At 48.0% G+C, this 23,550-nt stretch overlaps 1 protein-coding gene across 1 annotated transcript in view; it reads left to right on the forward strand.

The window, feature by feature from the left end:
* Positions 1–286: 286 nt before the first annotated feature.
* Pdgfra (platelet derived growth factor receptor alpha) overlaps positions 287–23,550 on the forward strand; it is a 46,304-nt gene continuing 23,040 nt past the window's right edge. The window contains exons 1-8 of the mRNA XM_051170279.1: positions 287–475; positions 9,357–9,417; positions 10,886–11,203; positions 15,413–15,673; positions 16,566–16,696; positions 20,185–20,356; positions 20,448–20,637; positions 22,857–22,972. Of these exons, the coding sequence (XP_051026236.1) occupies positions 9,369–9,417; positions 10,886–11,203; positions 15,413–15,673; positions 16,566–16,696; positions 20,185–20,356; positions 20,448–20,637; positions 22,857–22,972 (1,237 nt within the window). The 5' untranslated portion in view covers positions 287–475; positions 9,357–9,368. The remainder of the gene's footprint in view (positions 476–9,356; positions 9,418–10,885; positions 11,204–15,412; positions 15,674–16,565; positions 16,697–20,184; positions 20,357–20,447; positions 20,638–22,856; positions 22,973–23,550) is intronic.

A 23,550-nucleotide genomic window follows, 5' to 3' on the forward strand; every position in this document is an offset into this window, starting at 1 on the left:
GTGGAAATGAGGGCGGTAGCTTCAGTAACCTCTTTCCCGGCAGAACGTCCACACTACCCCTTTCAGCCACCCCAACCCCATCTGGTTTGCTTCTCCCCGCCCCCCCTCCCCAGTTGTTGTTGAAGTCAGGGGGTTGGGACTAGACCCCCTGATTGCATAAGAGCAAGAAGCAAAGGAGAGGTCTGAGGCCTGGGAGATTCAGAGAGCAAGGAGTCATAGGGAAACTTTTATTTTGAAGAGGCCAAGGAGAGGGGGGGCCACTTCATTTCCTGACAGCTATTTACTTTGAGCAAATGATTAGTTTTAGGAGGATGGACTATAACATTGAATCAATTACAAAATGCGGGGTTTGAGCCCATTACTGTTGGAGCTTGAGGGAGAGAAACAAACAGGAGCTGCGGGCGAGTGCTGGAGGCTTGGGGCTTACTTTTTACTCCGAGCATAGGATTTTCCTTGCCAAGTGACATAGGAGAAGGTAAGGGAGAGGAAACGGTGACTTTTGTTTCTGAAGGAGGTCCCTGATCATGTCTTGGGGCTGGAAGAAGCGAAATAACTTCGAATTTTGGGCAACTAGGGAAAAAAAAACCCAGCCGAATTCCAGTTGTGTGTCCAGACAGTTAATTTATTCTGAATAAACTTCACCAGGATGGGGGCAACCATAGAGTCAGAGAGTCCAAGGATAAAACATTTTTTTCCAGACCTATTTTTAAAAAGAAATGTTTTTCTAACAATCTTATAGCCTCCCAAAGAAATTGTTAGGCTTACATTTTTGAGGTTTTTCTCCAGGGTGGGGGTGGCATTTGTGCATACTGGAACGAACACCAAGTAACATTGGGGGTGGAAGCAGCGGTGTTTGGCTCTTGGCAGTGGGTCCTAGAAAAGGACAGGTTTTAATGAGTATTTTCATTCGTCGCCCGCGGTTTGGCGGGACTGCGCTGTAGCGGGTGGTGTGGCGGGAAGCTTGGGGGAGGGCACAAGGAGAGGTGTGGGGAAAGGGACGCCGAGTAGGGCTCGGGAAAAGGGCCGGGAGAAAGGGAGGTGTGAAGGGCTCGGCTGGAGGAGGTCGGTCCTCGTATAGAGGTCGGGCACATTCGGCGCCAGCCATCCCTCGTAATTACTGGACGGCGCTGCTGCTGGAGAGAGCTGGGGCCAGACTTGTTGCCCTGTCCCTGGGCACCCCCCGCGCGGCGGTGGCGGCTGCAGGACCAGCAGAGGGACGTGGGGGGTGGAGGCGAAGGGTGACGGCTCGGAGGATTTCGGAGAGTTCGGACCGAGTCACTTGGGTGCTAGAAGCCCGTGGGTGGGATCCGCAGTGCGCTCGGATCAAGCGCCTCTCACCCAAGCGGAGGCTGGCGGCGGCGCGGACGAGATATCTGGAATAATGACAAACACATTTGGCCCCGAGTGAAGAAGTCGCCCTGGCCTCGCATTCCAGCAACTGGGATTTGAGGAATTCCGAACTGCACTCCGAGGGGCCCTCACTGTGCTCTGTAATCCCCACCCCCCACTCTGCTTGCCTGCGACTTCAGCGGAGTCTTTCCTGGAGGGCTGGGGGGAACCTGGCTGTTGCTAGTCCTGACTGCAGGCAGTAAAGAGACAGAATCGCCCTTCAGGATTTGGCTTTATTTTTTATTTTATTTTATTTTATTTTATTTTTTGAGGAAGGTAGAAACGACTCGGAAAGGACAGACGTGAGTGCAGGTAAGCAGAAAGGTGAGAGGCCAGCCACCCTTGTCTCTTGCCTACTGAACTCTGGGTGCCTCTGCCTTGGGATGATGGGTGCGTGGCACTGGCCGCCTAAGCGCTGTCTATCCGATGTTTCTCTTTTTTTCTCTCTCTCTCCCAACTCACTATCTTGGGACGCTCAAGAGCGGTCTCCGCGCAGCCCTCCCTCCTTCGCCGTTACCCCCAAGGAAATCGGTTTAAACGCGTGAGAGTAACACCCCAGCCCCCACCCCCAACACGAACTCCGGCAGTGCCGCCGGGGAATCAGGCGGCGATCACTTGGCTTTGAAATGTCTAGGGTCGCTGATTCTTTCTGTTTGGAAAAGGGTGTGGGCAGTCTGCACAGCAAAGCAGTATTGCTTGGCCCCCAGCCTGCAGCAGAACCAAGCTATAGCTTCGCAGCCAGGTGTGCAGGAGTTGCCAGTGACTTGGCGACCGGCCTCGACGAGAAAGGAAGTGCTGGCCTGTTTGTCTGCTCTGGGTCGGTCTGTCCGCCGAAGTGCTGGACCCGCGCTAGGAGCTCCCAGCCTTGCTAAGTAAGACCTCAGGAAGTGAGGAAAAATGCCTGAAAGACTTCGGTCACTCAGTCCACCCTGAGGTTGTGCGTAGGGGAACCTAGGCTGGGGAGGGGGCGTGGGTGGCATTTTTTATGTCTGGGCCGTCCAGCGTCGGACAGAACTGCCTAGAAAAGCCCCAGGCTGGGCGGTGTGGGAAACGGTTTTTTGGCTTCGTGGCGGCGGAATTGCTCAATGTTTTGGACCGAATTGCTTCTCCCGAAAGGCTTCGGATCAGACTTAGACAGCCTTGCGGAGCCGGAGGAGGCCTCTAGTGTAGTGTAAACCTGCACCATAGTCCACAGCGGCACTTCATCAGACTAACGCCCAAACTCGCAGTAGAGGCACCGGGCGGAAGGCGTTCCTTGGGGTGCGCACCTCCACTGCCATCGCATTGGCGTTTATGTAACTTCTCTTATAGTCTGATTTTCCCCGGGCAAGGCTTTCCATCTTCTCTTCCCTCTCGGTTTCTTTTTTGCCACATTCCTCCTGATGAGGACTCCTTATTCTCCCCAACAGGAGTGTGTGTATGTGTGCGTGCGTGTGTGTGTCTGTGTGTGTGTGTTGTATGATTGTTTGTGCCACACCAATTTGTCACCGTGTTCAGCCCCTGCTTCGGAACTCTTGCAGAGGTGCTGTTTTTTGGATTGACTCTAGTAAAGATGGATTAGCTCGCGCGCGCGAGAGGGAAGCAAACACAGCTCAACTCCACTAGTTCTAGTCACGGCTTCCTGTTTCTGCTTTAGTCTGGGAGACCCACAGGGATTAGACCCAGAACCGGGCCTCCTAGCTCTGGGCTGTGGGGCTTCTACTTTCGTCTCTGGGCGCGGGCTAGGGGGAGAGATGCAGGGGGAGGGGCTTTGAGCTGAGCTTTCAGCTGCAAACGCGTCCGGCGCCGAGGCGGGCGAGATTTCTGCCTCCTAGGGACAGGACCTAGGCTGCGCGCGACCTGGGGACGTGGTGACCAGCCTTCTGCTTGCCTACCTCAAAGGGCGGGACCCCTTCTGGCTTTCAGTGAGTTGCATCCAGGTTAAAGGTAGCTGGCGGGAAAGTGGCAGTTCTAGATCGAGGGCTGGAGGCTGGGTAGGTGACTCACAGGTGAAGTCTGACCCTGACTGTTGGGTTGGCCGGAGGCGTCGGCCTTGGGGAGGAGCGGTGGAGGGACTTTTGTAGGGTAGGACTCAGCCTGGGATGCAGAGTCGGGGGAAAAAGCAACTTTTCCTGACTGAATTCTGATCGTGGACCCCATCGGTGCCTTTCCGCCCCCCTCCTCCCGTGAAGTGGTTCAGCGTCTTTTTCTTTTGTTTTAAACCGAAGGGCGAACCAGTTGGGAAATTAGATGGTAGGAGGGGATAAAAGAAAGCCAAGGACGTGGGGAGTCTCATTCCGGGCCTTCTACTTCAATTTCCTCCCTCCCTGGAGGAAGAGAAGCTAGAGGCATGAAGGGGCGCAGGGGGTGCCCAGGGACAGGGCAACAAAGGGGGCAAGGTGGGCACTCAAGACCAAATTCGACAGTGGGCTTGGTCCAGCCTTTAGCGCTGGCGGCTGCGGGCGACGCTGACGGGCCTGCAGGAGGCGCTGTTGCTCCCTTGTAACCCTAAACCTGGTCCCCTCCCTCCACCCTACCCAGTCTCCTCTCAGGTCTCAGTTGAAAACAATGCAAACGCTGAGTATAGAGCCTAGGGTGCGGCGGCCTCGGTTTCCCTGAGCTCCGAGGACTGAGGTTTGGGATCCCCGGACTGACCCGCGTCGTCACGTATCTGGTGGCGATCTTGTGGTGCCCGGCTTGAAGAAGCCAGAGCGAGCGAGGGTGTTCGGTGGTGTGCGTGTGTGTGTGTGTGTGTGTGTGTGTGTGTGTGTGTGTGTGTGTGTGTGTGTGTGTGTGTGTGTGTGTGTGTGTTAGAGAAGGGGGGTTCGCAATCCGGAGCGCTGCGCGAGGAACTTCCCGGAGAACCAGCCGCAGTGCGCGGTGCGCTGTGGGGGACCCGGAGTCTGAATTGCGGGCGACGGCGGAGCCTGTGGGTAAGATCAACGGGGTTGCCGCGCCCTCTAGTGGCTCCCGCAGCGCGACCCCTGTCCCACTAGCCCTGGGCGGTCGAGCGGTCCCTGCGGAGCCGGGTGCGCCAGAATTGGGGCTCACCTGGGTCGCTCTTGAGTTTCCCTGCAGGCAACGCGTTGGCGCAGAGGCTTTTGGTGGAAGAGGGTGGGTTGAGGGTCTGGGTTTGAGTTGGAGAGTTGGGGCGTTATAATTTAGTAGAAGGTGGGTGGTGGGAGGCGGGGATTCCGACCCCAGCACGATCTTGAAGGACAGTCTCCTGCTTGTGCGCTCCAGGTTGGTGCAAGCTCCCTCTGCCTGTTGCTGTTTGTTTTACGACCCTGTGTTACTGAGCAATCGGAATAGTCGTTTCCAACCAGCCAGGCAGCATGGACCCCGCGGGGGTGAGTGTAGTGACCGTGGAGTGCCAAGGAAAGGCATCGTGGTCTCTTTTGGCAGGGTTCAGGTAGCCTTCATGCCTGTAGAGGTGGAAAAGCCAGTGGCCGTCCTGCTAAGTCTTAGAGGCCTGCTCAACACTGCTATCTTCCTGGCCCCCAAGACATGGCTCTTGGTCCCTCTTTGGGCGATGGTGACGGTAATAAGGCTGATGGTGATGATGACGATTACGTTGTTCCTCACGGAATCCTCCTGGGGTCTCTAAGGACATTTAGGCATTTTAGAGAGAAGTTTTGTTATTTCTGTTCCCACGCCTCGGAGTTCAACTGCAAGTCATCTCGAAACCTAAAAGTGCAACCTAAGAGATTGTAAAAGTTGGTACATTTTAGATCAGAATTGGTTCCAGTGCTGCCTGCAGCTCAGAGACTGCCAGGTTGGTTCTTGAACCAACACTGCCATCTGCTGTCTGTTTGGAAGAACTGCATATACCTCTGAGTGGGCTTGGCAAATTTCAGCAGGGAAGCAGTAGGGAAGTTGCTGGTTTGTTTATTTGTTTGTTTTTTTCTCTTTAAAAGTTTAAAATTTTATTCCAGGTGCGTGAGCGTTTTTCCTGCATATATGTACATTAACTATGTTCATGCCTGGTGTCTTCTAAGACCAGAAGAAGGTGTCAGGTTTCTGTGTCTGAACTGCCATTGTGGGTGCTGGGAATTGAATCCAGAGAGCAGTCAGTGACCTCAACCACAGCCTCCGCTTTTTGCTCTTGAGGAGCACGGAGATGATTTTACTGATTTTTCTTCCCTATGAATCTGCAACAACCCTGGAACAGATTTTTCAGGCATTTGTGTAGTCTCTCTCTCTCTCTCTCTCTCTCTCTCTCTCTCTCTCTCTCTGTGTGTGTGTGTGTGTGTGTGTGTGTGGTCTGGAGATCAAATTCAGTCCCTCCAAATGCTAGATAAGCACTATACAGCTCAGCTACACCAAGCCTTAATTGCTAATCTTTTGCACTTACATAATGAACAGTGTTTACGGGAGCAGACCAGTAAGGAAGTGGGCAGGGTTTTTACCCTCTGTAAACCTAGTGTGTGGGCTCATGGACTTCAAGTCCCTGATGTTTTGCTCTATTCATTTAGTGACAGTCTGAAGGAAGAGTGTCCCTGTATTCTTTTGCTGTTAATATCTAGTACAAGGAGACCAGAAAGGCTGATGAACTCAAGCTGTTCCTTAAAATGTCATGGAGTAAAAGCACCCCAGCCCCCACCCATTATTGGAACATCTAATGGTGTGTTCTGGCCGACCAACACACCCGCAGACCCTGGTGGAGTACAGACCCTGGGAGATATAATTTGGGCTAGAAAACATAGAAGTTGCCACCGTTGCAGACCAGTATTTAAGCTGCCTGGGATGAAGTTTTGAGACCGAGTAAAGAGAGAGTGGGAAAACAAAACAAAACAAAACAACAAGACGTGTTATTTTCATACTTAGAATTAACTTAGGAGAGCTGAAATTAACCAAACCTCAGAAATCTGGATCTTGAAGGTTGTCGTCGGTGGCTTTGGGGCTGAGCATCTCCTATGGTGTTTAATTGGGACAGGGTAGGGTAGATGTCAGTGTCCAGTGTTTGAGCGTTGTGCCCTTAATGTCAGGGAAGCTCTGGTCTTGGCAGAATGGCAGGTCTTCTAGAAGAAATACCTTTGTATTACTTGCATCCGGTTTACTTTCTAACTTATGCTGTGGTCCCTGGTCACCTTCAGCAGTCTTCGCTTTTGTCTGCAGTGGGATGACGGAGTGCAACGGTGCAGGCCTACAGCAGGAAGATCTTTAGCTCAAGATCAACGCGCCGCAGTCAACGTCGCTTCTGTGTTTTAGGATGGTATATAGTAGTTAATGTTGCAGAATCGTCGCAGCAAAACCAGCTAGAGGCTCACATCTAGTTCCCCACTAGGCAGAAGGAAACACTGTGGATCCCCTAGGGCTCCACTCTCTTAGTAAGGAGGAGTTAAAGGGCCTGGCGTCATCTAACATTTTAGCAGTCTGCAGGAAGAGAGCCCTTTGACTGAAACTGTGGCCACTGATCTTTTTAGGCCACAGGGAGGCAAGCCGGCAAGCCAGTGATGGATGGTTTCAATGTAGAGATAAGACCTAGGTTCTGAGGGATAGACAGTGTCGGGGCTGGAGTGAGAATTTCCTCTGATGCAATGTGCATCGCGTCTTCTGAGAAGGAAGGAGAACAGTAGGTTGGAGATGAACCGTGGCACCTGCCAGAGAGCGAGCATGGTGGCAATCTTGCTTTCTGGGTTGTTTCTCAAATGGTGACATACTTTTTGAGCTCTGAACATGGAGGCAGGAGGCTGAAGTCCAACATGGAATTGACATGGGATAACGAAACAATATTTATCTATTTATTTATTTATTTGTGATAAAATCTCTTACAGCCCGGGCTAGCCTTGAACTTTGGATCCTTTTGTCTGTATTTCACTATGCCTGACTAATAAGCGATTTAGCTTTTAAAAAACTGCATTTATGTGTATATGATTCGTGTGTGTGTGCGCGCGTGCCACGGTGCACATGTGGATACCAGAGGACAACCTGTGGGGGTTTGCTCTCTCCCTTCATCATTTGAGTCTTGCAGCTCTGACTCAGGTCATCAGGCTTGGTAGCAAGCATCTTTACCTGCTGGACTAGCTCACCAACCCCATTAATGATTTTTGAAATAACATGGGTTATTCCTCCATGCGAATGTGTTTAGTCTCCATTGCACTGGCGTACAGCGCTACAAGCTTCCGATTTTGTAACCTTACTTACTTATTTCTGTATGTCTGACCTGTGGATCTTCCTGGGCTGAGAGGAACTAAGAAATGGCCCTTCCAGGGTGGGAAAGCACCGGTAAAACCAAGACTCCCTTTAGAGTTCTTCAGTATAACAAGCGTGGGGAAGCTCTTTCTCTCCCCTTGGGCTCTGTTTCTCGCTGTGGGGGCAGACATGCTACAGTTATTTGCAGCTGGATTGTCTGGGAGGCAGATGAGTAACGGCATGGCGGCATGGAGCCTCACAAATGCACTGGGCTTTCCTAGCCAGGGAGCTGCTGTTATCAGAGACTGGAGCTTGAAATCTTAAGCAAACACAACACGCGTTGATATTCAGTATTTCCACCATTATCACTCTCTCAGAGGCCCTGTTTTCATTGCCCACTTTGTATGCCAGTAAATCACCCTCTCTGGCAGCAAGTCCACCATATCTGGACACACAGAAGGAAATTTGCTGGAGCCTGGCTGGGACAGAAAGTTCTTCAGTGTGCCGACTCCTTCCCTTGAGCTTAGTGGGGCTTGAGAGATCCATGGCTGCCGAGCTGAGCCTCAGTGGAGAACGACAGGATGCAATGTGATAAAACCCCCAGCCGGCAAGCTGGCGCTGGGAGCTGCTTTGAAGCTGGCCAAGTGGATTATCGGTGGGAGGTTGATATTTGTGTGTACAAACACACAGGCCCTTACTGCTAATTGTGGTAAATCAGGCAACCAGCCTGGCTCTGGGGCCCCCTGTGGCTGTCACCACAGCAGTTTGGAAACCCTACATCCTCCAGCACCTGCCAAGATCCTCAGAGACCATTAAGCCAGAAGGCATCTTTCTAAATATATTTGGTTCACAACCCTGCAATTAGGTTTTCTAATTGTGGCGTTCAGGGAAGGAGCCAGGTCAGGGGCAGGTTGTATTAGGAAAGAGTGGGCACCCAAGGGATGACCTTTCCCTGATCTCAGATCCAGGTTCAGTCGGAGACCTTACTTCAAGAAACAGTATAGAATGATTGATGCTCGCCTCTGGTTTCCACATACACCTGTACACACACGCATGTACGCACACACACTCACTCACTCACTCTCGCATCTGTGTGTTTTTGGATTATTTGCTACACTTCTGTGCCTCACAGCAAGAAACACAGAGGGGACAGATGGAGGATCCCCCTGTGGAGAGATTTCCCAAAAGGAGCCTTTCTATTCCCCAGAATTTGCTCTGTATACACTCTCTGTTCTTACCTTGACAATGAGTGATGCTCTTCCTGGCATCCTGGTGATGGAATGAAAAGTGTACATCAGCCATGCTGGGCCTCTGCCCCCATTCTCTTTCCTGTTCCTTCAAGTGCCTCTCCTGGGCTTTCCAAACTTCTAGTGGCCTGGCTGTATGCCTTGGTCCCATAGGAACACAGTCTGGGGACCCATGTTCTTACGTGATTCCGTGTCACAGAAGCCATCTCTATTCTATGTTGGTTAGAATACACCAAAACAGCCTTTATTGTCAAATTATTTGTTTCAGTCCAAGGGACCATTTTTTTGAAAGTAAGACAATTCAAATTCCCAATGAGCTGTGACATGAAGCAAGTGACAGGCTGTGCGAAGGAGAGACTTCTCCAGCTTAGATGCTGAGAAAGCCCTTAACACATATCCCCACCCCGCCTCCAGTGTTTGCAGACCCTGGCATGACTCTGAGGCTCCACCACTGCTTTTTGGTACTTTCCTCTTAGCTGTCTGACTGAATGAGCTGTCAGCCTGAAGCTGGGACCTGCGTCTGCTGATGGTACTATTCAATATCCGCGCTGCAGAAGAATCATTGGTGGGGTTCCGTTCGGCTAATGGTGTGTATTGCTCTTGCAGGTCTCAGGAGCTATGGGGACCTCCCACCAGGCCTTTGTGGTCCTCAGCTGTCTCCTCACAGGTGCGTATGCTCACGTGCATCCTTCTTCTCTTAACTCACTGTCCCAGGGAGCTAACGCAACTCTTTGTGCTCTATGGGCCTCTCACCTGCACAGAGGCACAAAAGAGGATGAGGAGAAACCAACAATTCTCTAGGGTGACCAGGGACTTTTGGTGCTGTACACTGAATGACAGTGTTTCTGTCAGTACTCTGAGGGCATGAATAATCTTGAGATTGAAATGTTGTCTAAACTTGCCCACTCCGCTCTTCCTCTCCCCGGGATGGGCTTCCAGCAAAGGAGGAGCAGACCGATTTGAGCATATGTTCAAATAGAATAAGAACTTGGGCATCCTTCACCAGGCTTGGTAGCTCAGACCTGTAATCCCAGCCACTTGGGAGGCCGTAGCAGGAAGATCATAAATTCATGGTGAGTCAGGGCTACACAGTGAGACCCTGTGTTTAAAAAAAAAAAAAAAAAAAAAAACCAAACAAACATGAAAAGAGGATAGGGGAGATTCCCAGAGGTGGAGCGCCTGCCTGGCACTTGGTAGATACTACTCTAAAGTTAGGTACTGAGGGAAACTAGAGACCATTAATCAATAATTAAGACATAATGCGTCTCCTTTTTCTCCTTAGACAAGGGAAGCTAGACTGAAATTTGAAGCGCGGAATTACTTCCAAGGCCCTCCATCCCTGGCGTTTATTTATTATTTGTGCATTTAAACCCTTACCTTCGCCGGGCGTGGTGGCGCATGCCTTTAATTCCAGCACTTAGGAGGCAGAGGCAGGCAGATCGTTGTGGGTTCGAGGCCAGCCTGGATTACAAAGTGAGTCTAGGACAGTCAAGACTACACAGAGAGACCCTGTCTCAAACAACAACAACAACAACAACAAAAACAAAACAAAACAAAACAACAACAAAAAAATAAACCCTTACCTTCCTGCTTTGGTTTTTGGGAAGCATTAAGGAGAGATGGCATGCCAGAGGGGCTACAGTTAACAAAAGTGTGTGATTTTCGAGTGAACCCAGATCCGCTCTATGCTTTGTTAGGCCTATCTTCCTGCCCCTCTTCTCACAGCTCCTGTCCACTTTTTCTCTTTCTTTTTTTAAACCAAGGAAAACTTCTGCAGGGCATATGAGCGATAAAGAACCCATATGTGCTGGAGCCCAGGCTGCACTGGGTTATTTTATGGCCACACATAAGAGTGTGAAATATGGAATTGGAATCAGACATCCTTTATCCATTTGAGTGTTTAGAGGGGGTGAATCTGGGGGTGTTGGTGGCACTGTTGAGGCCCTTGGAACACTTGCTACTCTCAGCAGATGCAGCGACTGTTATAAGGGGGGCCTTTCATGGGCATCCAGAGCCACAGAGCTTCACATAGAAATGGCCGTTGTTCATATAAGCTGCCACTGTGGCTCCTCTCAGTGCTCTGACGAAGCTATCCCTTCTGGCTCGTCCCATTCAATGGCTGCTTCTTCTTCCAGGGCCGAGCCTCACCCTCTGCCAGCTCTTATTACCCTCGATCCTTCCGAATGAGAACGAGAAGGTTGTGGCGCTGAATTCGTCCTTTTCTCTGAGATGCTTTGGGGAGAGTGAAGTGAGCTGGCAGCACCCCATGTCTGAAGAAGAGGACCCCAACGTGGAAATCAGAAACGAGGAGAACAACAGTGGCCTCTTTGTGACTGTGCTGGAAGTGGTCAACGCCTCGGCGGCCCACACCGGATGGTACACTTGCTATTACAACCACACTCAGACAGACGAGACCGAGATCGAGGGCAGGCACATTTACATCTACGTGCCAGGTGAGTGGCAGGGCTCTCCTGGACCAAGATGCTTCCTGTCCTGTCTCTGAGTCACTGTGTTACGGGGTCATAGAACATGTAAAATCCATAAATATTCATTGCAGAGAGATTGGAAGATAGAAAACAGTTTCCCCCTTCCTTCACCCTTCCCTCCATCCCTTCCTCCTCTTCTCCCTCTCTGTCTCTCTGCCTCTGTCTGTCTTTCCCTGTTCCCCTCTCTCTGTCTCTCTGTCCCCTCTCTTTGTCTCTGTCTCTCTCCATAACCCAGAAGAGAACACTAGTGCCCTGTTCCCTCACTGTTCCTTATTCCCTGTCTTACTGAAACTCACCTCTTACTGAGGCTGGAACTTGGTCAGCAGCTAGCAAACCCTCCTGCCTCCACCTTCCACAGAGCTAAGGGTGTGTGTGTATACACACACACACACACACACACACACACGTATATATATATACATTATATATATATATATATATATATATATATATATATATATATATATATTTTTTTTTTTTTTTTTTTTTTTTTTTCGAGACAGGGTTTCTCTGCGTAGCCTTGGCCATCCTGGACTCACTTTGTAGACGAGGCTGGCCTCAAACTCACAGCGATCCGCCTGCCTCTGCCTCCCGAGTGCTGGGATTAAAGGCATGCGCCACCACGCCTGGCTTTATTTTTTTACATTAGTATTTGAGATTTGAACTCAGGTCCTCGTGCTTGTACAGAAAGTGCTCTTACTCCCGGAGTCCATCTCCTTGGCTCTGTGTTTGTCTGCCCATCCGTCTTTGAGACTCTCGCTTGTCTTAGACTTTGCTATGTAGCCCAGGCTGGCCTCCAACTCACAGCAATCCTGCAGCTTCAGTCTCCTGAGTGCTATGATTAAAGGCACGTGCTAGCATGCCTAGCTTGCTTTTTTTTTTTTTAAAAAAAAAGTAAGATAGGATCTCTTTATGTAGTCCAGGCTAGCCCTGAATTCATCTTCTTCTCATCTCACCTCCTGAGTCACAGAATTATACACATGCGTTACCATACTCAGTTTTTTTGGATGCTGCCTTTGAGATGAGATCTTGCTATGTTGCCCAGGCTATCTTCAAACTGCCAGACTCAAGCAGTCTTCCTTCCTCAGTCTTGCAAGTAGCTGAGGCTACCCGCATTATGACCAGCAGAAACATAAATTAAATAAAGATCATTTGCACTTTCAAATCAAGAAAAAATGAATGGGAGGCTTGGAGAGATGACTTGGGCTTCGGGAGCATTCCACAGGTCTAGCAGAGGACCTAGGTTTGGGTCTAAGATGCAGGGCTGCATCAAGCTGCTACTTCCAGTCCAAGAGGTTAGCGGCCTCTTCTGGTCTCCACCAGAACTGCACACAAGTGACGCACCTACACACACCCAGCCAAGACACTCACACATAAACAAAAAAACCAGACAAACACATGTTATTAAAAAAAAGAAAGACTCGTAGCTGGGAATATAACCCAGTGGCAGGGTGCTTTCCTTGGATGTGGAAGGCTGGAGACTACATCCAGAGAAGTACTGATTGTCAGCATGTCAGGACTTTATTGACTTTGAAAAGTCTTTACTATGGCATGTCTTTTGCTGGGATGGTGCAGAAACATCAAATGTAGTCATTTTATTTGGTGCGGTCAATGTGAGCCAGCACTTACAAGTGGATCAGGCACCACGCCACACCTCGTGTAGCAGACAGAGTTAACAGGCAGGCCTTGCGTTGGCCACTTACAGTTCAGTAGGGTGGTTTCCAAATGGTCCACCCGTTTCAGCTTTAATACAAACATGCATTTACTTTGGGTGACTTGATTTTTTTTTTTTTTTTTTTTTTTTTTTTTTGGCTTTGTCGTTAACATTTAGGGAAATTTCCATGTTAATGATGTGATCTTGTGTGCTCGGAGAAGTGGGAGCCAAGAGGGAAGTTATACAAGGTTTTTTTTGTTTTTGTTTTTTTTTTATCAGGTGCAAGGCCTAGGAAGGGAGGGGATTTCTGTTAGATGGGTAGATACTATACTGCTGGGAGGGTGGGCCTTCTTGCCCGTGGACCTCAGTTGCCCTCATTGCTGGGGATTGTGACCTTAGGTTATGAGGGCTACGGGGCTAGGCCTTGGACAGTTAAGCCCTCTGTGGTCAGAGGGATGTGCTTTCTCCAGAATCCGGGCTTAGCTGAGAGCTTGACATAGACGCGTTTGGTCTGCCACCCACCTTGCCTTTGTCCTGAGCCGCTGCCAGTCTGTAGCTGTCAGTACCTGTAGGTAGCCTTGTCTCCTGACAGGGACGGCTGTACAAAGAAGGGCCCTGGCATTCCCTGCACACTGTATTGGTAGTGTTCGGTAGCAGAGAAGATTAGCATCGGAAAGGAACCCCAGACTGAGGCGTCGGGCCGTCAGCCCGTCTCTGTGAACCTGAAATTAGTGCACCTCTTTTGTTCAAACTCTTTGCTGACAGGGTTCGAGCGTTTGGAACTCTGAGCACAAATTGAAAGAATGGGAATTTAAGTATGCTGCTGGGGATTGCAAAGAGCCTTGGAATTACAGGCGAGCTGCCACACACGCCCTGCTCACAGCTCACACCGCATGGGCGTGGGTGCCGGGGATCCAAATGCTGGTCCTCAGGTTGGCATGGCAAGCCTGAAATGCCGCCGCCTCCTCCTCCTCCTCCTCCTCCTCCTCCTCCTCCTCTTCTTCTTCTCCTTCTTCTTAAAGATTTATTTACTTATTATTATATATATAGTTTTCCATCTGCATGTACACCTGTGTGCATTAGAAGAGGGCACCAGATCTCATTATAGATGGCTGTGAGCCACCATGTGGCTGCTGGGAATTGAACTCAGGACCTGGAAGAGCAGGCGGTGCTCTTAACCTCTGAGCCATCTCTCCAGACCAAAACGTCTCTTCTAACAATAAACATTTTGTTGTGAAAAGGGTAGATATAGAGAAAGTCACTTTAATGCCACACATTAATGATGACGACGATGATGATGACGACGACAACAACACAGAGGCCCCTTCAGTGAGATTGTTTGATCCTGGGGGGGCTTTCTTCATGCCGTGGACAGAACAGGCTGTGGGGCTTGTTACAAGTGGCTCCTCGATTTTCAGTCTGTCTAAACTAGTCTGGATTTTCCGCCCAGTTCCCACCTCCAGCACAAACACCACCCAGCACTATGCTGTGTTGTACTCCGATGGGACCTTCTCCTAGCAGTTATAACTCTGAGCCACTTCCTGCCACTTGCGCCTGAGATGCTTAGTGTTTCTCACCGTAGGAGCTCAAGTAGACACCCTGCAAAGAAAGGCTCTGGGCTGTGGAATTATCCATGCTGGGGACCAAGCGCCTGCTCTGCCTCTGCTCCCAGCATCCCGCCCCACCCCCAGCCTCAGCTTTTCTGCATTTCCTGAGAGATATCTGTGCTACCTGTCAATGTTACTAGCTTGCTTTTTTTGTTGTTGTGTTTTGAGACAAGTTTCTCTGTGGACCCTTGCCTGTCCTGGACTCACTTTGTACACCAGGCTGGCCTCGAACTCAGAGATCTACCTGCCTCTGCCTCCCTGAGGGCCTGGGCCACTGTGCCTGCCTGGTAGATTCTTATAATCTGGCACTACAAAAGTTGAGCCAGGAGGTCATCATGAGTTCAAGGTCTGTAAGGGTCCCTCTGGGCCACATAGCATGTTCTAGTCCAGACTGGGAAACAGAGCCAGGCTTTGTCTCAAATAAAACCAAACACAACAAGAACGCGACAAACAAACAAACAAACAAACAAACGGACAAGGACTATAACTGGTCTCTTAATGTTCAAAGTTTTGATTTCACTTCCTGGCTGGTATTTCTAATTATCACCAGCATTTAGTTGTTGTTGTTTGATTTTAAAGTTACTTTCTGCTTGTCAAAATAACTAACGTTGGTGGCATAACTCTTGGATGTAAGTGCAACGGTAACATTCATATGTAGCAAGAATAATGCTACTTTGGGGGTGTGATTCAGTGCCAGTGCACTTTTCTAGCATGTGTGAGCCTCTGAGTTGCATTCCTATCACCAACACAATAATGATGATGATGATGATGACCACGACGGTGACAACGATGATGACGACGGTGACAATGATGATGATGATGATGGTGCTGCCAATGAGATATTTTTTTTCTATATATGTGTGTAAAAGTGAATGAGTCCCTGTAGATCCTTCTTTCTCTCTTTAAAAATCACAGACCCGGATATGGCCTTTGTGCCCCTCGGGATGACGGATTCTTTAGTCATCGTGGAGGAGGATGACTCTGCCATCATACCTTGTCGAACCACAGACCCGGAGACCCAAGTAACTTTGCACAATAACGGTAGGCTGGTGCTTGCCTCGTACGACAGCAGGCAGGGCTTCAACGGGACCTTCAGCGTGGGACCGTACATCTGTGAGGCCACTGTCAAGGGGAGGACGTTCAAGACTGGAGAATTCAACGTTTATGCATTGAAAGGTACATTCACCTCTCTAAATGAGAGCAATAGGCAACCGAGGCTCTTTAATGTCATTGTAGCCACTGGCAGTGAAGACCTGGTTTTGGTTTAGGAATTTAAAACTCTTCCTTCGCCATACTGGCTAACCTCTGTAGCTGTAACAATACAGACTTAAAAATCACTACAGGCTGGACTTGCTTCTACGTGTAAGACTGCACGCTCCATGTAAAAATACCGCAAGGAATTCTTTCTTGCATAAGCCTCTTACTGTTTAATCGCCATTCTTGACAACACAGCCCTAAGAAACAAACATCCACCCCAGGGGGTGGAGACCTAGATTAATTTCAGTAACTTAAGAATTAAGCAATTTCAGTTTTGAAGGAAGACTAGTTCGAGAGGCTAAACTTCTTCCCTTTGATGTGAGGGGTCAGTGTGACTGGCAAAGTCTCTCACACGCTGGGGGTGGCAGTGGAAGATTTTAGGGGGGACTTTACATGGACATGGAGCAGAAGCAAAAAAAAAAAAAAAAAAACCTCACTTCCTGTTACAAACTTATTTTGTGCTGGGCTCTGCAGAGGTGCCAGAAGAGCTGAGGGGCAGAGTGGGTGAGTGGCAGTCCATGAGTGCAGTGCCTTAAGGTGACCTGAAAGAGCCCGGGCCTTAGCTTAGGTGTGTGGTGTTCTGGTTAAAAGAGATGGACTTTTACTGTTGTTATTATTTTGTATTTCCCTATTATAACTACACCCCAAGTTGGATAGGACTCAAAGTCAAGGCTTCTTAGATTTTCCAACTTTCGTCTTGATTACAGTCGTTTGCACATGATTTTCTCACCATTTTGAGTGTGCCTGACTCAGCTACAGGCTTACTTCGAGATCCTCACTACACTGCGTTCCCTTTGTCATTTCATTATAGCGACGTCGGAGCTGAATCTGGAGATGGAAGCCCAGCAAACTGTGTACAAGTCAGGGGAGACAATCGTGGTGACCTGTGCTGTCTTTAACAATGAGGTGGTTGACCTTCAGTGGACTTACCCTGGAGAAGTGGTAGGTACCCCCAGATCTGGAGTGCATGGAACCAACACAACAGGAGTGGTGGCACCCACATGCCAGTGTTTCTCAAGGGTGGGCACATCCCTGAGCTGCTCTTGGCCTCAGGGGGACAACAGGCACATTTGACTCCAGGGCCTTTACTGTTTCTCAGTCAGGGAGAGTTTGACAAGACCACAAAGGGACCAGGGTGTTCACAGCACCCAGATTCCCACTGAAAAGCTGAAGAGAAATAGTGATGTTAGTGGCTCCAACACAGCAGTGGAAACACCCGAACAGCAGGAAATGCCTGGATTTCAACTATGATCCGTTTACGGAGACAGTCATGCTTCCTCATGGTCTTGACTCCCATGCCTTGGGGTTTTGAGGCGTCTGGTAGTGTTGCTAGGCATTTGTTATTATAGGCTGCAGGCATGAGCTGCACAATAGTATGACAGAATGCATTCCTCCCATCTTAACTGGAACTTTATATAAGATCACATTTATTTATTTATTTATTTAGATATAAGGTCTCTTTGTGTAGCCTTGGCTGCCCTGGACTCACTTTGTCCATCAGGCTGGCCTCGAACTCACAGCGATCCACCTGCCTCTGCCTCTCGAGTGAGGTCACATTTATTTTTTTATTTTATTTATTTATTTTTTTAAAAGATTTATTTATTTATTTATTTATTATGCGTACAATGCTCTGTCACCATGTACACTGCACTCCGGAAGAGGGTGTTAGATCACATTATAGATGGTTGTGAGCCATCACTTGGTTGCTGGGAGTTGAACTCAGGACCTCTGGAAGATCAGTCAGTGCTCTTAACCTCTGAGCCATCTCTCCAGCCCTGGTCACATTTATTTTGATGGCTGCAGTGAGTCTATAAGATCTGTGTATGAAGAATATAAAAATCTAGTTCAGAAATGGTGTTTAATACTGTGGGTGGGGCCTCACAGAGAACAGAACACACACACAACATACAATAATATTTGGGGAACAAATCCATGTGAGATATATATATATATATATATATATATATATATATATATATATATATATATAAATATATATGTATATATATATATATATATATATATATATAGAGAGAGAGAAATGCATTATATATAATCTATGTATTATATATAATATATCATATATATAATGTATTTTATATATAATGCATTTTTTTCTCCCTACATTTTAAAAGATTTATTTATATATATGAGTGCTTTACTTACATGTGTGTCTACATGGACAGAAGATGGTATCAGAATCCATTATAAATGGTTGTGAGCCACTGTGTGGTTGCTGGGAATTGAAATCAGGGCCTTTGGGAGAACAGCCAGTGTATAAACTCTTAATGCTGAGCCATCTCTCCAGCCCTTCTCCCTACTCCTGACTTGTACATTTCTGTACCCTGTCTTTTTGTCATCAGACAGCTTTGCTTTCTGCTGACCACTTCTCTCCCAAGCTTGTGCTGGCTTTTCTTGCCTCCTGGCTGCTCATTTAAAAGTGTATTTATTATTGGTGTATGTGCGGGGCAGCACACTTGTCACAGCACCGTGTGGCGGTCAGAGGACTACTTTCTTGGAGTCAGTTCTCTCTTTCCGCCTTTAAATAAGTTCCAGGGGCTGAACTCAGGTTTCTAGGCTCCTGTGATGAGTGCTCTCACCCACTGAGCCACCTCGCAGAGCCAAGCCAGTGTTCTTACATCCGGCATTATGAAGTACACGCACTGAGGGACATGCACAGTCCACTGTGTTCCTCCTTGCTTACTATATACTCCGTGCATGATAAAGTTATTTGGTATTTTTCTTCACGCTAGACTGCTTTTAAGAATTAAAACATGGGAGTGGAGAGATGGCTCAGAGGTTAAGAGCACTGGCTGCTCTTCCAAAGGTCCTGAGTTCAATTCCCAGCAACCACAGGGTGGCTCACAGCCTATAATGAGATCTGGCGCCCTCTTCTGGCCTGCAGGTGGAACACTGTGTACACAATAATAAATAAATCTTAAAAAAAAAAAGAATTAAAACATAATTCATTTATGAGGGGCAGATAATTCTTAAGCAGAAACACATGACATTTGGCCCACAAATACATAAAATGCTTTAACATTTTTTTTCACAGAAGTACGGAAAACTTCTTCTTGAATTTTTTTTTTATAATGTGGGAGAACACAAGAAAACCTGCTTCTCAGAGCAGCACATCTCTCAACTTCCAAACAGACAGATCCTTTAGAAATTTTCATACCTAGATAAATATTTACAACTAATCAGTAGTGTTCGTCCATCACACTCTGCATTATCCATCCTCCCCTCCCATCAGTGGACAATACAGACAGTTTACACAGAACATTGATTGTCCTTTTACTTATTTAGTTTTCATTAAAAATAGTTTTGAGCCGGGTGCAGTGGTGCACACCTGTAATTCCAGCACTGAGTGAGGCAGAGGCAGGCTGATCTCTCTGAATTTGAGGCCAGCCTGGTCTACAAAGTGAATTCAAGGCAGCCAAGGCTACACAGAGAAACCCTGTCTCAAAAAACCAAATTTACTTAACATATAATAGTAATATATTTATAATAAATCTAAAAAAAAAAATTGTTTTGTAGTGTTGGCGACTGGCCCAGAGCTTCACAGGTCCTGAACACGGGATTCACTGCTAAGCAACTGCCTCAGCCCAGAGCTTCAATTTCTGCTTGTCTCTGGTTTTGTGGGGCTTACTCGTTAGTCCAGCCTGGCCTAGAACTTTCTATGGAGCTCAAGCTGGCTTCAACCTCAGGGGAGTAGTCCCTGGGGCGCCATGGGTCGGCATTAGCGCTGTGAGCCACCACACCTGCCTCTAGTAGAAACTTGAAGCACAGCATTTTTAAGGATCTAGATTTGGGGGTTATCTCACTTTTTATTATCATATATGAACTGTACTTAATGGGCTTCATTATGGCATTTTCATACACACATTTGATTATAACCATCTACCATTAACTCTCTTCTCTGACCACCCCCACTCTGTCAGAGTCCCTCTTCTTTCGAGCTCATCCCTTTCCTTCCTTTGTGCCCATTTACAGTTTGTATGTGCCCCAATTAGCTTAATTAGAGTGATTTCTAGAAGGATGAACAAGGGGTTCCTGGCAAGAGCACGGGTCATGTACCAGTGGCTATATCACTGGAGAAACTGGCTCTCCTAGCAACCATTAACTGCTTACAAGTCCTCAGGGAGGAGGGGGGGGAGGAGGGGGGGGAGGAGGGGGTGGGGTGGGGTGGGACTTTGTTGGCTCCCCTCCCCCTACATTCTTATTTTAATTTCTATTCTTTAGGTTTATGTTTCAGAGTAGCTTTAGGCTCACAGGGAAAACTACAAAGTAACCCCTGCTCCCACACACGCTTAGCCTGCCAATTGCCAAGTCTCCCGCCGAGTGCCCATCGCTTAGAATTCACAACCCAACATTAGGGCTCACTCTGGGAGGAGGGTTTTAAAGGCCGGTGCTCTTGTGTGCCACTGCAGAGAAACAAAGGCATCACCATGCTGGAAGAGATCAAACGGCCATCCATCAAACTGGTGTATACTCTGACGGTCCCCAAGGCCACTGTGAAAGACAGTGGAGATTATGAATGTGCTGCCCGCCAGGCCACTAAGGAGGTCAAGGAAATGAAGAAAGTCACCATTTCTGTCCACGGTACCTACTGTTTTCTTAGCCGTCAGTCCTCAGTGGTGTTTGGGATCCCTGTGCGGTGGTTACTGTTTAACGGGACCTCTTGCTTGCACAGAGAAAGGCTTTGTTGAGATCAAGCCCACCTTTGGCCAGCTGGAAGCTGTCAACTTACATCAGGTCAGAGAGTTCGTGGTGGAGGTGCAGGCCTACCCGACTCCCAGGATATCCTGGCTGAAGGACAACTTGACTCTGATTGAGAATCTCACTGAGATTACCACTGATGTGCAGAAGAGCCAGGAGACAAGGTAAAGTCACTCCTGTGACGCGTCTCTTCGTGGGCAGAGGTTGGTGTGTATGCCCGAGATGCCAACCCAAACATCAGCACCTGAGCTGAACCACGCTCACGCTCACACTTGAATCACACCTGTCACACTTCTCAGATAACATCAAATAGTGATGATAATATACCAATAAGTATTTAAGGCAAAATGAGAAAGGAGGACTAAACAGTTCTGTTCTATCCCCACCCCCACCCCGTCCTCCGTCCCCTCCCCCCAACCAAACACATTGGATCTGGCTACAGATGAGGGAAAGAAAGTTGGGGAGTCATATGTGCTTGGACTCTACAGAGTCCTAAATGGTCATATTTCAGCAAACACATAATTTACATACAAACCCACGTGTAACAAAAAGCCATCACTGAGAGCACATCTGCCCCACTCCAGGATCCCACTGGAGGCTAGAGTGGGGTCTGATTAAATCTGGACCAGTGAACCATTTGGGTCCTGACTGTGGGGACTGTCCGGGCTGGGCTTTATCTGCCTAATTGTCCTGGCCTGGACTGCTATGGCCCTCAGTCTGGTTCCTGCCTGGACCAGTCTAGGTAGCGGATTGGGTAACCTTGCAGGTTGCGCTCATCTCTTAATTAGCGTTGCTTTCCTGAGCTCCTGGTGCCGTGGATCAGGCCTGGATCTCTTGTGTCCCTTGCACTCTGGGCAAGTGCTCTCCCAGTGGGGACCTTGATTTCTCTCGAAGCTTTTGAGTTATGAGTAGAAATCAGGAGTCAGAGGAAAAATTTTTTTTTCTTGTTTGAGACAGGGTCTCTAGGCTGACCTTAAGCTCTCAACAATCCTCCAGCCTCTAGAATTTTAAGTGGGACCCACTGTACCATTTAAAGTAGTTATTATTATTGTTGTTGTTTTGTTTTGTTTTCCTGAGACAGGGTCTTCCTATGTAGTTATGCCTAGCCTTAGTGATCTTCCTGCCTCAGCTTCTAAGTGCTGGAAGACACAGGGTCATCCTGGCATGGCTGACATTTTGCATGTGTCTGAGCAGGAATTCTAGGCAGTAATAACCAGCACTAGCAAGGCATGCTTGTCAGGGGAGTGGCACTGCAAAGCTGGTCGCTCCTGAGATTGAGAGCCCTTTTCATTCCTGGCCAGGCCAGGCCATGCAAGGTGAGCGCGGGACCCGCCTTCACGGAGCTTAAAAACCAGCAAATGTGCTGACTTTCTTGGCTAAACAAGTGTAGGGTGTGAACGGCCGGATCGTATGGCCATCAGCAGGTGGGTGTGCGTAGGTGGCCTCTAAGGAAGTCTGGTCCTGAAGCCAATCTGGTGGTGGGCAGAGAGGAAAACTAGCGTACCCTGCACTACAGGTCTTGCACTTGTGGAGCCCATGAAATGCTTTCCCGTGTTTAATATCATTTAGTGAACCCCCAGAATGAGTGTTCTATGCGCTCAATTTCATATTTTATATATAAGGACAGAGAAGTGTGGGGAGTCCAAGAATTTCTACAGTTTTGTTCCATCCCAGATGCTTTTTTTTATATTGAGATGTTTTACATAAAGAAATGAAAACCTAAACATGGGAATTCTGTATTTACAAACACACACACACACACACACACACACACACACACCATACATACATACACACAGAGGCACAGAGCACATGCAGGTACACACACCTGTGCACCAGAGGACAATTTGGGGGAGTCAGCTGTTGCCTTGCACCTTGCTGAAGAAGAGTTTCTCTTGTTTCTGCTGCTGTGCTGAATATTCCAGGCTAGCTGTCTTGAGAGCTTTGGGGCAATTCTCCCGTCTCTCCCTCTCATCTCGCAGTAGGAGGGCCTGGGTTGGAGATGGGCGCTAAGGCACCTGACTCCTTGCATGGATTCTGGGGACTGAATTCGGACTAGAGCAACACGCACTTTACTTCATCTTAAGCGTTTTCCTTTTACAAAGGCTCTGTTTATTTTCACTCAGAAATGAAGACTTGCCAGAATCGGTAGCTCTTGCAGATGGCTTGTTCCAAAATACTTTGTTTTCTATTGTGTCTACGAGTGAGATCTCCTTCAACGTGTGGGAGCTAAATTAAGAGTTCTAGGAAAGACATTGAATTGACAAGAAAAAGAGTCTTTTTTTTTTTTCAGAAATAAAATTTCCATCAAAGACTGCAATTGCTTAAACAATTGGTGTTTATTTAGTTCCTACTTATTAAAATGAAGTTATTGTCTCTTAAGGTATCAAAGCAAATTAAAGCTGATCCGGGCTAAGGAAGAAGACAGTGGTCATTATACCATTGTCGTTCAAAATGAAGACGATGTGAAGAGTTACACGTTTGAGCTGTCAACTCTAGGTATGCAAACGTCATGTATAGGTCACGCTCCCCCATGGTGACTGTTCCTCAATGGCGGCTTAGCTCTTCTTTTCAAAGTCTTGGAGGAAAAGCAAGACCTTAGGGTAGAATCAGGAACTGGGCATGACACGTGTCAGGGGTCGTAATGTCGCACCTGCAAATTCAGGTCCAGTTTGAGCATTTCTCATGCAACAGTCTGAAATGCTCCAAGATCTGAAAGTTTATTTATTTTTTTATCAGAGAAAGAATTTAGATGTGGCCTAAGTATGTAGCCCAGGCTAGCTCTGACATAATAATGCTCCTGCCTCAGCCTCCCAAGTGCTAAGACTCCAGACATACTGTCACCACATCTAGCTTAAAATCTGAAGCATTTTCAGTGTTCACATGATGTCACAAGTGGAAAATCCTCACCCGACATCTTGTGACAGGTCAGAAAATATTCAGGCATATAAAAATATTATGTAAAATGACCACCTGGTTATGTGTGTAAGGTGTGTGTGAGATATAAATGAATTACATACTTGGGCTGAGTCCTTCCCTGAGACATCTCACTAGGAGCTAACTTCTGGAAAGGTCTG

Source organism: Acomys russatus, chromosome 28 (assembly GCF_903995435.1).
Source record: "Acomys russatus chromosome 28, mAcoRus1.1, whole genome shotgun sequence".
NCBI classification, from domain to species: domain Eukaryota; kingdom Metazoa; phylum Chordata; class Mammalia; order Rodentia; family Muridae; genus Acomys; species Acomys russatus.